Source organism: Podarcis cretensis (genome assembly GCF_951804945.1).
Source record: "Podarcis cretensis genome assembly, chromosome: 2".
Classification (NCBI taxonomy): domain Eukaryota; kingdom Metazoa; phylum Chordata; class Lepidosauria; order Squamata; family Lacertidae; genus Podarcis; species Podarcis cretensis.
The window spans coordinates 114,804,304-114,819,255 of NC_137171.1; the positions used below are offsets into that span (position 1 = coordinate 114,804,304).

A 14,952-nucleotide genomic window follows, 5' to 3' on the forward strand; every position below is an offset into this window, starting at 1 on the left:
TTCGAACCGCCGACCGCCGACCTTCTGATCGGCAAGTCCGAGGCTCTGTGATTTAATCCAAAGCGCCACCAGTGGTACCTCAGGTTAAGAACTTAATTCATTCTGGAGGTCCGTTCTTAACCTGAAACTGTTCTTAACCTGAAGCACCACTTTAGCTAATGGGGCCTTCTGCTGCCGCCGCACGATTTCTGTTCTCATCCTGAAGCAAAGTTCTTGACCCGAGGTAATATTTCTGGGTTAGCAGAGTCTGTAACCTGAAGCGTCTGTAACCCGAGGAACCACTGTATATGGCTGGCTGGCGTGCAGCTTCCTTCCCAAGCCTCCCTCACTCCACACCCCCAGGCTTCCCTCCGTGAAAGTAGCATTTATTACTACTCGGGAGGAGGCAGCGGCAGCGGCAAGATGAGCATTTGGGGGTGCTGGGTGGATCTTTGCACCCCGGCGCCTCATACACTAAAGACGGCCCTGAGTCACATGTGCCTTGAAGATACGTTTTCACCACCACGAGAAAAACCTGACACATTTGCTGGGCCCCGAGTTTCAGAAAATACATTTTGAACACGCAGCTGCTCAAAAACGGGGGGTGGGGGAGGGTGGGAATCCCTCTCAGCACCTTTGTAGTTCATCTCATTTTGAATCTTCTCAATAACGATTTCTGTATCTTCCGCTATATCATCCTGGATGTCGACGATGGTCTTGGGCCGGCTGGCGTAAGAGATTACAGAGAACCTGATGGGAACATCAAAGCTGGCGATCTGGGAAGGGGAGGAAAGAAAGAAGAAACAGGAAAACAGAGGAAGGAGGAGAAAGAGGGGCAGAGGAGGTAAAAATGTGATTCAATGGGTTCATGTGATGAAAGATTTTATTATTATTTTTATCACAGCCTTCAGCCTAAGGTCCAAGGGTGAGTTACAAGAATGAAAACACAATATTAAAAACAGCTTGAAACAACTTAAATTACCACCAAAAGTGTATTTCAATGACGGATATATAATATATATTCATTTTCTTTCAGGGAGAATCTTTTTATTTGTCTTCTGGAGAAAAATCCACCATTTCTGGTTTGGTGTAGTGGTTACTGTGTTGAACTAGAATGGGGTTGAGGCCTTGAGCTCCTTGGAGGAAAAGATGGCATATAAATGTAACAACAACAACAACAACAATTTTATTAATTATGCTCTGCCCATCTGGCTGCCTTGCAGCATATATAAAACAAAGTAAAACATCTAACATTAAAAACTTCCCAATACAGGGCTGCCTGCAGATGTCTTCGAAAAGTTATGTAGTTTTTTATTTCCTTGACATCTGGTGGGAGGGTGTTCCACAGGGCGGGCGCCACCACCGAGAAGGCCTTCTGCCTGGCTCCCTGTAACTTCGCTTCTCGCAATGAGGGAACCAGCAGAAGACCCTTGGTAGAGGACCTCAGTGTACATTTATATATTTGGAAATATATAAATAAAGGCACGTTTACATGACTGCTGTAGTTTCCTCTTAAGGAACTTGAAATATACTCAGAGTCGAGAGTGGATTTCATGCTCTTTATTCAGCTCAAAGTGGTGAGGAGGAATGGAAGTTCCCCCCAGAATGTCTGCTTTATATACATTATTTACACAATGGCCACGATTGGCTAATTCCAGGATTCACCTGTAGGCCAATCAGGTTGCGGATTCACTTCCACCCGGAGCTGGATTGGGTGGCTCCTGTGGACCAATCAGACTGCTGCATTCTGGACCCTATTGTTCTAGAACCGATCAGACTGCTGCATTCTGAATCCTATTGTTCTAGGACCAATCAGACTGCTGCCTTTTGGATCCTATTCAACTCAGTTCATAACAGAACTACGAATTGTAGTTATGACAGGATTATCGTCCCCTAACTCCATCCATTGCTTAGTTACCCAGAGTGATTTGAAGGAAGACTCTTAATGAACTGGATAGTATTTAATTTTTTTAAAAAAAATTATATACCCCTGCCTTGCCCTCATGGTTCAAGGCAGCTTACAAAAAACCCCAGTAAAACACAACACTGTGTAAACAGAACTATATAAAAAAGGAAGAGCAGAATTGAAACTAATAGTAAAGCAGTTTTAAAGCAAACAGCAGTTAAAAAAACACCTAAAACAACCCAAGGTAAGAGACACCAGAGTAAAAACAAACAGCAGTAAAAAACAAACCCCCCCCCCCACAATATTAATAAAAGCTAGATAGAAGGGAAAATAGAAGGATTGCACATAAGGCTAGTAGACGGTGATAACAAAGGGGCAGGCAGAGTTGCTAAATGCCAAAGGGGCATTTTAAGTAGGAAGTTCTTAACGCTGCAGAAAAATGTCAGCAAAACAGGGCAAGGCCAACCTTCCCAGGTATATGAGATCCAAAGTCTGGATGTGGCAACAGAGAAGGCCCTTTCTTTGCTTTTAGATAGGCTGAAACTTTGCCACAACAAATAAAACAACCAAAGGCTTAACAGCCCAGTTTGTATTTTTCCCTGGTTGCCTTCTTTTTCCTTCCTGCTCTGACGGAAGAACCTAGTCTTCAGCAACAGTGACGCAGATAAAGGGGGTCTGGCCCTAAGCGAGCCCCCCATTTTCTGGCAACACCTTTGCCCCAACCAAATGTGGGCTTATGGGTGTGGGATAAATTTTATTCCATCGACATTTAAAAGCGACTCTACCTCATTGCCCACTTTCCGAAACACCGCCATCTTCCCAAATCCACACTTTCCCCATTTTTTTTGCAATGTGCTTCTTCAGATAAATGACGAGTACACAAATGTATGTACGTGTGGAGGAAAACATGTGTTGTCGGTGAAAATGACATCGGGGGGAAATTGTGTTGCAAAAAGGTGAAGTTTAGGAGAAAATGGCGCTAAAATGCTGACAGCTTTTTCATGACGACTAACATGCCACAAGCTGATGTGGAAAACTGAAATTAAAACCAGGGTAGAGGGGAATAGAAGCCGAGAAAAATTGAAATGGACAGATTTGCCCAATTCCCACGTGGGCTTGGCCTACAAGGCCTGTGAAGATTAGATTAAGAAGTAGGCAGGCTCTGATGGGAGAATACCATCCATTATTATTATTATTATTATTATTATTATTATTATTATTATTATATTTGTACATTGCATGCACACCCTGCGTGAATGGGCTCTAGGGGAACTAGAAATCAACATTGTACTAGCAAACGGACCTAAAAGTACAAAGTCAAAACTTTTGCAGCTATCATTAAAAGTTGCAAAAGCAAAGAAGCACGGGACTGAGGGAGAAACCTTTGGAATAACATCAGGATATCAGCTCTGCACAAGGCATGACGGATAGCAGCAACAACTGGTGAAGATAGACATAATATTTTTCAAGGACAGGAAAAAACAACATGGACAGAATAAATATCACACACAGGAGGAACAAGGATGTATGAGATCTTCACTTGCAGACAAACAAATCATTAAATGAGTCTATACGAATAGAAGTTATAAATATTGCAGCTGTTGTATAAGGGATCACTATTATGACTGGAGTAACTGAAATTAATAAGATTTTGGAATGCAGAAATAAAGTAAATAATCAAACCATCAATTCTAGCTGTGGGGGCCCACCTAATTAAGTAATTTGATATTTGAATGATTGATATTGGGAATTTTAATTTGGCATTGATATAATGAGGCTACTATTGGATTATTGTAATTGAAAACTGATTTTTTTTAAAAAAAGTACAATGTCGCATTCGTACAAACCTACCCTGGTGATTATGACCTCCAGACACTGCTTAGAGATGTTGAAGTTGGGCTCAGTTACGCTGTGAGATGCATCCACAAGAAAGTAGACATATAGGAAGCTGTCTTTGGAGAGTATAAGCCGTCGTCCTAATGAAGGAGCTATTATGGGGAAAGAGAAACCATCAAAACCATCAAAATTTGTGGAACCCCTCACCGCAGATCAGTTGGTTATGTTTATTCAGTTTGTAAGCAGCTTCTCACACGAGAAACACAACACCCCCTCTGCCAACCTTGTTTCACACATTCCAGAGCTGAGAGACAAACTACACATCGCTTTAAATGAACCGTCACATTGGTGGGTTTTCGTTTTCGTTTAATAGCAGCTGCGAGAACCTGCTTCATAGCTGTCAACTTACAGATTTGAAAATAAGGGACCTGCAGCCTCGAAAATAAGGGATCAGCAGCCAAAATAAGGGATTTTCGAAGCACAGGTATGTTCAACTTCTGAGCCCCTCCAAGCCAAAGGCAGAAAGCCCAGCCAGCAGCCAAACGAAGCCTCAAGCGGTGGTTCCCACAGTGTAGCAACCCGGCAAAGGGGATGCAGCAAGGAAAACCACCGTCACCTCTCCGCTGGGAAGCGCTGAGCAAAGGCGAATCCCCAGGCAACGCAGCCGATTTGATCGGCACAAGGCATGCGAGCTCCAACCCCCAGTCGTTCTTAGACTCCTTATTGGGTGAGCAACGCAGCCAAGCAACGCAGTTGGAGCCTCCCTCCTCCCTGGCCGGCAGGGAGGGAGGGAGGGAGAGGAGCTGCTTCCTTTGAAACCAGGGAAATTTAAGGGACATCATCAATAAGGGACAGCAGCGGGACACAGCACTGGGATAAGGGACTTTCCCACCAAATAAGGGACGGTTGACAGCTATGACCCGCTTATCCAGACGGGGTCCATGGCCCTGGCGGAGGGGAGTTTACTCTTCTTTCCAAGCTGTAGTTTTGATCCGAATCTGGAGCTCCCATGGCTGGTATTTTAAAACACACACAGCTGTAAGAATGCAAAGATGCATGTAATAGGATGTGCAGTTTGGCCCTGAAAGTAAGTTTGGGGCTAATGTGCCTGGCGTAAATTCAAATGAAGCCCTGATGATGCCTTTCATGGCAAAAATGAACCCCAAACGCAAGCAGAGGCTCACCATAAAATGATGCTACGTTTCTTTTATTCGGAAGGTTTCTAGCTTGCTTTCCGCTAAAAATAAAGCCAGCTGGAGTACAATTGCACAAATCAGACCTGCACAACTTCGCCTGACTTGGATGAAACGGAGGAATGCAGCTGCGTGTCATCAGCATAGTGGTGACGTTTCACACCAAAAATATACAGGTGAAACTCGGAAAGTTAGAATATCATGGAAAAGTTCATTTATTTCAGTAATTCAACTTAAAAGGTGAAACTAATATATGAGATAGACTCATGACATGCAAAGCGAGATATGTCAAGCCTTTATTTGTTATGATTGTGATGATCATGGCGTACAGCTGATGAAAACCCCAAATTAACAATCTCAGAAAATTAGAATATTAAATGAAATCAGCAAAACAAGGACTGCAAATAGACCAATATTGGACCTCTGAGAAGTAGAAGCATGCACATGTACTGTACTCAGTACTTGGTTTGGGCCCCTTTTGCATCAATTACTGCCTCAATGCTGCGTGCCATGAATGCTATCAGCCTGTGGCACTGCTGAGGTGTTATGGAAGACCAGGATGCTTCAATAGCAGCCTTCAGCTCTTCTGCATTGCTTGGTCTCATGTCTCTCATCTTTCTCTTGGCAATGCCCCATAGATTCTCTATGGGGTTCAGGTCAGGCAAATTTGCTGGCCAATCAAGCACAGTAATCCCATGGTCATTGTACCAGGTTTTGGTACTTTTGGCAGTGTGGGCAGGTGCCAAAGTCCTGCTGGAAAATGAAGTCAGCATCCCCATAAAGCTCGTCCGCGGAAGGAAGCATGAAGTGCTCCAAAATCTCCTGGTAGACGGCTGCACTGACCCTGGACTTAATGAAAATTAGAATATCATGGAGTTAATGAAGCACAGTGGACCAACACCAGCTGATGACATGGCTCCCCAAATCAACACAGGCTGTGGAAACTTCACACTGGACTTCAACCATTTGGCACTGTGTGCCTCCCCATTCTTCCTCCAGACTCCTTGGTTTCCAAATGAGATGCAAAAGCTGCTCTCATCAGAAGAGAGATTTGGGGAGCCACATCATCAGCGGGTGTTGGTCCACTGTGCTTCATTAACTCCACGATATTCTAATTTTCCGAGTTTCACCTGTATTTTTAAAAAACAAAAAAATTGTCCAGTAGCATGCACACGAAAGCTAATACCAAGAACAAACTTAGTTGGTCTCTAAGGTGCCACTGGACAATTTTTTAATTTTAATTTTATTTATTTCTACTCCATCAGACCAACACGGCTTCCTACCTGTTTCACACCAAAGTATATATATCATGGGGAGAATATCGTGGGGAACTTTGTCAAAAGCCATACTGAAATCAAGTTACACTATGTTCACAGCTTTCCCCTAATCCACAAAGCTTGCAATTCTTAACAAAGTAGCCAAGAAGGATTGAGAAGGCTGATGGAAATACAGTGGTACCTCGGGTTAAATACTTAATTCGTTCTGGAGATCTGTTCTTAACCTGAAACTGTTCTTAACCTGAAGCACCACTTTAGCTAATGGGGCCTCCTGCTGCCGCCGGAGCACGATTTCTGTTCTCATCCTGAAGCAAAGTTCTTTACCTGAGGTACTATTTCTGGGTTAGCAGAGTCTATAACCTGAAGTGTATGTAACCTGAAGCGTATGTAACCTGAGGTACCACTGTAACCCCACGGAAAGCACCCCTTTAAAATAATATGTGACTCTCTGTCTCTGCTCCGAGTCCCAGCTTGGCCTACAGAAACTACATCGGGGCTCAGACTCGCCTGCAGTGGTCTCAGACGGGTCAGGACCAGAAGATGACACGTCGCTCAAAACTTCAGTAAACGAGGCTCCAAATTCAGCTCTGACATCTTCAGCCCTATCGTAAGAATAGGGAGCTGTAAGGAAAGAGAAAAGGGTTTGGGGGTGCTTTCTGTCACCGTGAGACAAGACGGCAAAGGTGTCGAGACTTGTTCTCCAAAAGGGGTGTGGGGTGTAAGTGATATAGAAAGACCATAGACAGACCCTGCCCTGCTGTGCACAGGAAATCACATTATAATGAATTAGACGGGTGGCTTTCAACCTTTCCGAGTCCACAGCTCCCTTGACCAACCACATTCTTTCTGCAGTTCCCCTGTGGCTCCCCCTGCGGAAGGTGAAGTAGAGGCTGTTATGTTTTCAGTGTTCTGTGTTTGTCTGGACTAAGGATTCTGAGCTCCTGTGTTCTGATTCGATACATGATATCCAATCACAAAACATTTCAGGATTTGGGCCTCTGCCATTGGCCCTTAAACTCTGAGTCATGATTCGCAGCTTGGAAGTTTAGACAGCCAATCACGTTGGGAGTGGCCCTGGCTTTCAGAAATGTATATAAGCAGTTGCATTGCACCAGTTATCCAGCTATGTAGTTCAAGAAAGGTTCTTTCTGTTATTGCTGTGTCTTGCCTCATGGGATCCCACCTACACTTCAGAGGGAATATCCGGAAGAAGGAAATTCCAAAAACTAGGTAGCATTAAAGGTTTAACAAAACAAAACAAAACAAAAGATTAAAGGAAGGGACATATGAGAGAAGAGCAAGAGAAAAAGGATACAGGAAGCCCGGGGAAACAGAAGATGGTTGGGGTGTGTGTGTGTGTGTGTGTGTGTGTGTGTGTGTGTGTGTTTGTGATGCTTACCTCTACAACTTGGCTCAGCTCCTGACCATTCACCCTCTGGAGTGCAGACTCGCTGGGAAGACCCCACCAAGTCCAGGCCACTCTGACACTGGAAGGAGACCCGGTCACCAAGTCGGTTGCGCCCCCCTGTAGCAATTGCCCCTGGCGGGATGGCAACGCTTGGGCAGTGCCCCGCTGCAGAGAGGACGTGCATAAATGAAATGAAAAGAAACACAGGATACGTGGAGTTATATATCATATGGCAAGCACCACCACAAGCAAAGCACATCTCCAACTGCATATTGCAGCAAATTCCATGGCCCAAAACCAACTATGAGCCAAACTACCTGTTATGTTAGTCATACCATTTGCCCTCAAGTTATTACAGGGGAGCATTGTGTAGGACGCAGGTGGCGCTGTGGGCTAAACCACAGAGTCTAGGACTTGCCGGTCAGAAGGTCGGCGGTTCGAATCCCCATGACGGGGTGAGCTCCCGTTGCTCGGTCCCTGCTCCTGCCAACCTAGCAGTTCGAAAGCACGTCAAAGTGCAAATAGATAAATAGGTACCGCTCCAGTGGGAAGGTAAACGGCGTTTCTGTGCGCTGCTCTGGTTCGCCAGAAGTGGCTTAGTCATGCTGGCCCCATGACCTGGAAGCTGTACGCCGGCTCCCTCCGCCAATAAAGCGAGATGAGCGCCGCAACCCCAGAGTCGGTCACGACTGGACCTAATGGTCAGGGGTCCCTTTATCTATTGTGTAAGAGAAAGGGTTTTTTAACCCACTGTGGTCCCAATCCAGAGAGAGACCCCATGCTGGCTATTTGCACATTGGGGGTGGGGGTGGGAATTGTCCATTTGCTCCAAGAGGAGCCCCCCTCCATACCAATAGAAGGCGGAGGGGGACAGTGTGGATTGAGGCTATGGCAAAGGGCAAAGGGTTAAAGCCCACCTGTATTCATGCTAGGCTTCCCAACTGGGTCACTGGATATTTGTCAAAGAAATATATTGTACTCAAGGGCAAATGGTGTGAAAAACGTAACATGTAGTTTGACCCTAGTGTTGTCATCCTAAACACATCTAGTAGGGAGTACACATCTTGTGAGAAATGTTCTTTGCAACTTCCCCATGCACCTCTCAAAAACATGTGGACGGGCTGGGCTGGGCCAGATTTTTGAACTAGAAATGAAGAATTTGGTCATCAATGTGTACACCATATTTCATTTTTTTCCTAGTCATATATGCAACCAAGGCACTGCATTCCAAGCAAACAGAAAATCCCAAACATCTGAACTAATTCAGTTCTCTAATGACGCAAAATGAACAAGGCATACACACACACACACACACATATATATACATATATATATATGCAAAGCTCAATTCTGCAACTTGCATAAATTAGGCTATTTAGTGCAGAAGGTGTGTGCATGGTACATGTGCAAGTGTGTGTGTGGTCGAGGTGGGAGAGGAGTATTTAAGGATATACCTCCGTCCTCACAAACTGGAGAAGTCCCGTTCCAGCGTCCATTGGGCAGGCAGTGCCGCCTGGAGGAACCCAGGAGCTGGTATCCATCTGAACACTCAAAGCTGAGGACGGCGCCCACAGGATGCAAGCTTTGCCGCGGGCCAAAGGAGCCATTTTCAAAGGACCTCTGCGGAGGACAGCTTATCTCTGCAAAGGAGGAAGGACAAGGACAGAGCACATGGAACAAGGCTATCGTGGCCCAGAATCCAAAATAATGCCAGAGCAGGCAGATTCCATATTGGCGTCAATTATCCTTTTGCAATTACCAGGAAGCAGAATTAAAACGGCTGTTCCACGCAATACTTCATACAGTGGTACCTCTGGTTGCAAACGGGATCTGTTCCGGAGGCCCGTTCGCAACATGAAAAGAACGCAACCCGTAGCGGCGTGTCTGCGCACACGCAGGTTGCAATTCACCGCTTCTGCACATGCGCGCAACATCATTTTTGCGCTTCTGCGCATGCGCGCAACATCATTTTTGCGCTCCTGCGCATGCACGAGCGGCGAAACCCGGAAGTAACCGTTTCCGGTACTTCTGGGTCACTGTGGGATGTAACCTGAAAGAATGTAACATGAAGCGGACATAACATGAGGTATGACTGTACAGCGGTACCTCAGGTTACAGGCGCTTCAGGTTACAGACTCCGCTAACCCAGAAATAGTACCTCGGGTTAAGAACTTTACCTCAAGATGAGAACGGAAATCGTGCGGTGGCAGCGGGAGGCCCCGTTAGCTAATGTGGTACCTCAGGTTAAGAACAGTTTCAGGTTAAGAACGGACCTCCAGAACGAATTAAGTTCTTAACCCGAGGTATCACTGTACATTCTCCTGCAAAGCCCTTCTTCATAGCCAGGAGTCTTCTACGATGTGTACTCAGTATTTAAGTCCTATTCAGCATGAATTAGAAGTTTCCTCTTTCAGGATATGCCCATTTTGTTGCTTCCCTTTTCAGCACAGCAGGAGATTAGTGGTGAACTGCACTTTATGAGTCCACTTCTGTTCTCTGCTCGGGGAGGAGGAAATTACCAGTGTGTCCCCCCCCCCATCTTCACCCTTTCTTTTTCTTAACAGCACAGCACTAGTTTGCTAGTGCTGAATTGTCTCCCAAGACAGATAGATGCCATCATCATATTATTATTATTATTCTTTGCCGATCACTTGTAGCCGAGTACGATTGTCTTCCATGAACACAGTCTTAATGGTATGTCCATAAGTGACTGTGGAGGCCAATTCTGGATCCACACGTCCTTCCACAGTGGGGACATAGGTTTCCAAGTGGGAGTTAATCATGGTGAGGGTTTGCCAAACATGCCTTCCTCAAAGCTTTTTCTCCCTTTCTCCCTGAGTTCTTCAAAGTCCATGACACCTTTCGTCAAGGCTATTCTCCAATTAGAGCGCTCGCAGGCCAGTCTTTCATCCTGAAGCTGAGGCTCCAATACTTTGGCCACCTCATGAGAAGAAAAGACTCCCTGGAAAAGACCCTGATGTTGGGAAAGACTGAGGGCACAAGGAGAAGGGGACGACAGAGGACGAGATGGTTGGACAGTGTTCTTGAAGCTACCAGCATGAGTTCGACCAAACTGCGGGAGGCAGTGGAAGACAGGAGTGCCTGGCATGCTCTGGTCCATAGGGTCACAAAGAGTTGGACACGACTAAACGACTAAAGAACCACAACAACAATACTACATTTTTAAAGATTTTGTTTTCCACCAATATTTCACTTTCCATTCTTAAGTTCGGAATAGATGGTTATCGGGTAAGTTCGGAAGATGGTAATCAGGCATCCAAACAACACGACCAGTCCAACGAAGTTGATGTTGAAGAATCATTGCTTCAACACTGATGATCTTTGCTTCTTCCAGTACACTGGTATTAGTTCGCCTGTCTTCCCAAGTGATGTGTACAAATTTTCGGCGACACCGTTGATGGAATCTTTCGAGCAGTTGGAGATGGCATTTATAAGTGGTCCATGTTTCACAGGCATACAGTAAGGTTGGTAATAGAATAACTTTGTAAACAGGCATTTTGGTTTCCCTGCAAATGTCCCAGTCCTCAAACACTCTGCACTTCAGTCAGGAGAAAGCTGCACTCGCAAAGCTCAGGCGATGCTGGATTTTGGCATCAATCATCGTCATCAACACCAACATCATAATACGGGCACTGATCGCTGGAGATATCCCCTCTCCTTTCACCGACGCTTCCAAAAAGGTGTAACGTGGGACCTGTGTCTCCCTCTGCCCCATGACAATTCCTGGGTGATGCATTCTGGGATACCTCAGGAAATGCCATCTCTCGCTCAAGCGACTTTAACAGTCATGGCTTCCCCCAGAGCATCCTGGAAACTGTTGTTTACCTCTCACAGAGTGCTACAATTCCAAACACCCTTAACAAATGACAGTTCCAGGGGTTTTTTTGGGGTGGGGAGCCTGTTTAAAGCGGTATAATAGTGAAAAATGAGATGTGAGGTGTCCCTATATTTGGGTTCTGGACCGATCCACCACCTTCTCCAACCCCACACTCTAGCACCCAGTTCCCAGCAGATCAAGTCCAAGTAAATGCAGCTCTCAGTAAGAGGCAATAACACATACTTCTATCTGATTACAGTGGTTGTTGTTGTTGTTTAGTCGTTTAGTCGTGTCCGACTCTTCGTGACCCCATGGACCAGAGAACGCCAGGCACTCCTGTCCTCCACTGCCCCCCGCAGCTTGGTCAGACTCATGCAGGTAACCTCGAAAACACTATCCAACCATCTCGTCCTCTGTCGCCCCCTTCTCCTTGTGCCCTCCATCTTTCCCAACATCAGGGTCTTCTCCAGGGAGTCTTCTCTTCTCATGAGGTGGCCAAAGTACTGGAGCCTCAGCTTCACAATCTGTCCTTCCAGTGAGCACTCAGGGCTGATTTCCTTCAGAATGGAGAGGTTTGATCTTCTTGCAGTCCATGGGACTCTCAAGAGTCTCCTCCAGCACCATAATTCAAAAGCATCAATTCTTCGGCGATCAGCCTTCTTTATGGTCCAGCTCTCACTTCCATACATCACTACTGGGAAAACCATAGCTTTAACTATACGGACCTTTGTTGGCAAGGTGATGTCTCTACTTCTCAAGATGCTGTCTAGGCCTGTCATTGCCCTTCTCCCAAGAAGCAGGCGTCTTTTAATTTCGTGACTGCTGTCACCATCTGCAGTGATCATGGAGCCCAAGAAAGTAAAATCTCTCACTGCCTCCATTTCTTCCCCTTCTATTTGCCAGGAGGTGATGGGACCAGTAGCCATGATCTTCGTTTTACAGTGGTACCTCGGGTTAAGTACTTAATTCATTCCGGAGGTCCGTTCTTAACCTGAAACTGTTCTTAACCTGAAGCACCACTTTAGCTAATGGGGCCTCCTGCTGCCGCCACGCCGCCAGAGCACGATTTCTGTTCTCATCCTGAAGCAAAGTTCTTAACTTGAAGCACTATTTCTGGGTTAACGGAGTCTGTAACCTGAAGCGTATGTAACCTGAGGTACCACTGTACTCCATAAGCCCTCCAGAAAACCCCAAAGTAGCCAGCAACGCTCACTTACTTCGACACAGTGCTTGGCTGAGAGGGCTTTTGCCTGAGGAACGCATCGGAGTCCACTTCCCGTCTGACTGGCAGATCCGGCTTCGGGTTGGATACGGATAGCTGCCATCAGGGCAGAAATAGGTGAGGATGCTTCCTGGGCGAAACCCGTCTGAGAGTGACACGGTGCCACCTCGGATAGACACAGACTCTGGGCACGATGGAGTTGCATCGAGGGCCGGTTCTTGTGTAGCTACGGCTGTGAAGGATAGGAAATGGGCGTCAGCTGCCTGAATTTAAAACCGCTTTAGGATTCCAACCCTCCGTCAGGCTGCACTCTGAACCTGGAGTAAGTAGTGCTACTGATTTTTCGCGTTGGGGCTTCAGCCTACGAAGCTGTTAGGAAGAGCTCTGCCTCAGATCAAAACACAGGTCCCTCAGACTTACAGGGATATTCCTGCTGCTGTTTTGACAGAAAGGAGCATTCAGAGAAGTGATTCTGCAAAGAAGTGAAGTGCAGCTCAATACATTTTGCCACTAGTTCTGCTACAGGCATAAGGTAAAGGGACCCCTGACCATTAGGTCCAGTCGCGGACGACTCTGGGGTTGTGGCGCTCATCTCGTTTTACTGGCCGAGGGAGCCGGCGTACAGCTTCCGGGTCATGTGGCCGGCATGACTGAGCCGCTTCTGGCGAACCAGAGCAGCGCACAGAAACGCCGTTTACCTTCCTGCCGGAGCAGTACCTATTTATCTGCTTGCACTTTGATGTGCTTTCGAACTGCTAGGTTGGCAGGAGCAGGGACTGAGCAACGGGAGCTCACCCCGTCGCGGGGATTCGAACCACCGACCTTCTGATTGGCAAGCCCAAGGACCAGCCTAATTGACTACCCTTCCCAGATCTTTCTTCAGTGGAAATGTGGAAAAGAGGCACCTGTTTTGTCAAAACTAACTCAACTTTAAAAGCTTAGTACAGTGGTACTTCGGGTTACATATGCTTCAGGTTACATACGCTTCAGGTTACAGACTCTGCTAGCCCAGAAATAGTACCTCAGGTTAAGAACTTTGCTTCAGGATGAGAACAGAAATCGTGCTCCGGCGGTGGCGCAGCGGCAGCGGGAGGCCCCATTAGCTAAAGTGGTGCTTCAGGTTAAGAACAGTTTCAGGTTAAGAATGGACCTCCGGAACAAATTAAGTACTTAACCTGAGGTACCACTGTAGTTTCATGTTTGTGTATCAAATTTTAGGTTTTTTTGGCAATTTGACGTACCAAGAATATTAGTTTGCCAATCGATGGTGCACTCTTCTATCATCTCTCAAGACAGACAGATGCCAATAACAACAGGGGTTTTGTTTTTTTGACAGTTTGATGTACAGTGGTGCCTCGGGTTAAGTACTTAATTCGTTCCGGAGGTCCATACTTAACCTGAAACTGTTCTTGTCGTAAATAATATTTATTAAAATTTCCAATAAAAACATACAAAAACAAAACAACTACAATAAAAAACAGACACAAACAAAAAACAACAAGTATAATTTTAAAACTTATTTTCTCAACCTAATTTTCCCGACTTCCTCATACCTCACCGTTTTGTATTCTAGTTTCATTATCCCATCAGCAATTCCATTCCCTTATTTCCCTAAAATTTTTTACAAATTCTATTCCTTTTCTTACTCTAATGTCTCTGAAAACCACAATGTTTTTAAATCCATGTCAATCTAACATTCTTTAATCTTGTAATATTTGTTAAGATAGTCCTTAAATTTCTTCCAATCTTCTTCCACTGTCTCTTTCTCCTGGTCTCGGATTCTGCCCGTCATCTCTGCGAGTCCCATGTAGTCTGCCATCTTCATCTGCCATTCTTCCAGAGTGGGTAGGTCTGATGTCTTCCAATACTTTGCAATAAGGATCCTTGCTGCTGTTGTTGCATATAAAAACAAAGTTCTGTCCTTCTTTAACACCACATGGCTGACCATACCTAGGAGAAAGGCCTCTGGTTTCTTCAAGAAAGTGTATTTAAACATCTTTTTCATTTCATTATATATCATTTCCCAGAAAGCCTTTATCCTTGGGCACGTCCACCAGAGGTGAAAAAATGAGCCTTCATTTTCTTTACACTTCCAACATTTGTTATCTGACAAGTGGTAGATTTTTGCAAGCTTGACTGGGGTCATGTACCACCTATAGATCATTTTCATAATATTTTCTCTCAAGGCGTTACACGCCGTAAATTTCATTCCGGTGGTCCACAACCTTTCCCAGTCAGCAAACATAATGTTATGACCAATATCTTGCGCCCACTTGATCATAGTTGATTTAAC

The 14,952-nt window shown here is 45.5% G+C and overlaps 1 protein-coding gene and 1 long non-coding RNA gene across 2 annotated transcripts in view; one reads left to right on the plus strand and one right to left on the minus strand.

The window, feature by feature from the left end:
• Window positions 1-14,952, minus strand: part of C2 (complement C2) — a 45,257-nt gene that overhangs the window by 27,427 nt on the left and 2,878 nt on the right. Inside the window, exons 2-7 of the mRNA XM_079960163.1 lie at window positions 12,655-12,891; window positions 9,054-9,239; window positions 7,591-7,764; window positions 6,699-6,812; window positions 3,737-3,873; window positions 614-755 (exon numbers count right to left, since the gene is read on the minus strand). Coding sequence (XP_079816289.1) covers window positions 614-755; window positions 3,737-3,873; window positions 6,699-6,812; window positions 7,591-7,764; window positions 9,054-9,239; window positions 12,655-12,891 — 990 coding nt within the window. The remainder of the gene's footprint in view (window positions 1-613; window positions 756-3,736; window positions 3,874-6,698; window positions 6,813-7,590; window positions 7,765-9,053; window positions 9,240-12,654; window positions 12,892-14,952) is intronic.
• Window positions 1-14,952, plus strand: part of LOC307209241 — a 45,947-nt gene that overhangs the window by 9,168 nt on the left and 21,827 nt on the right. The gene's annotated exons all lie outside the window — the stretch shown is intronic.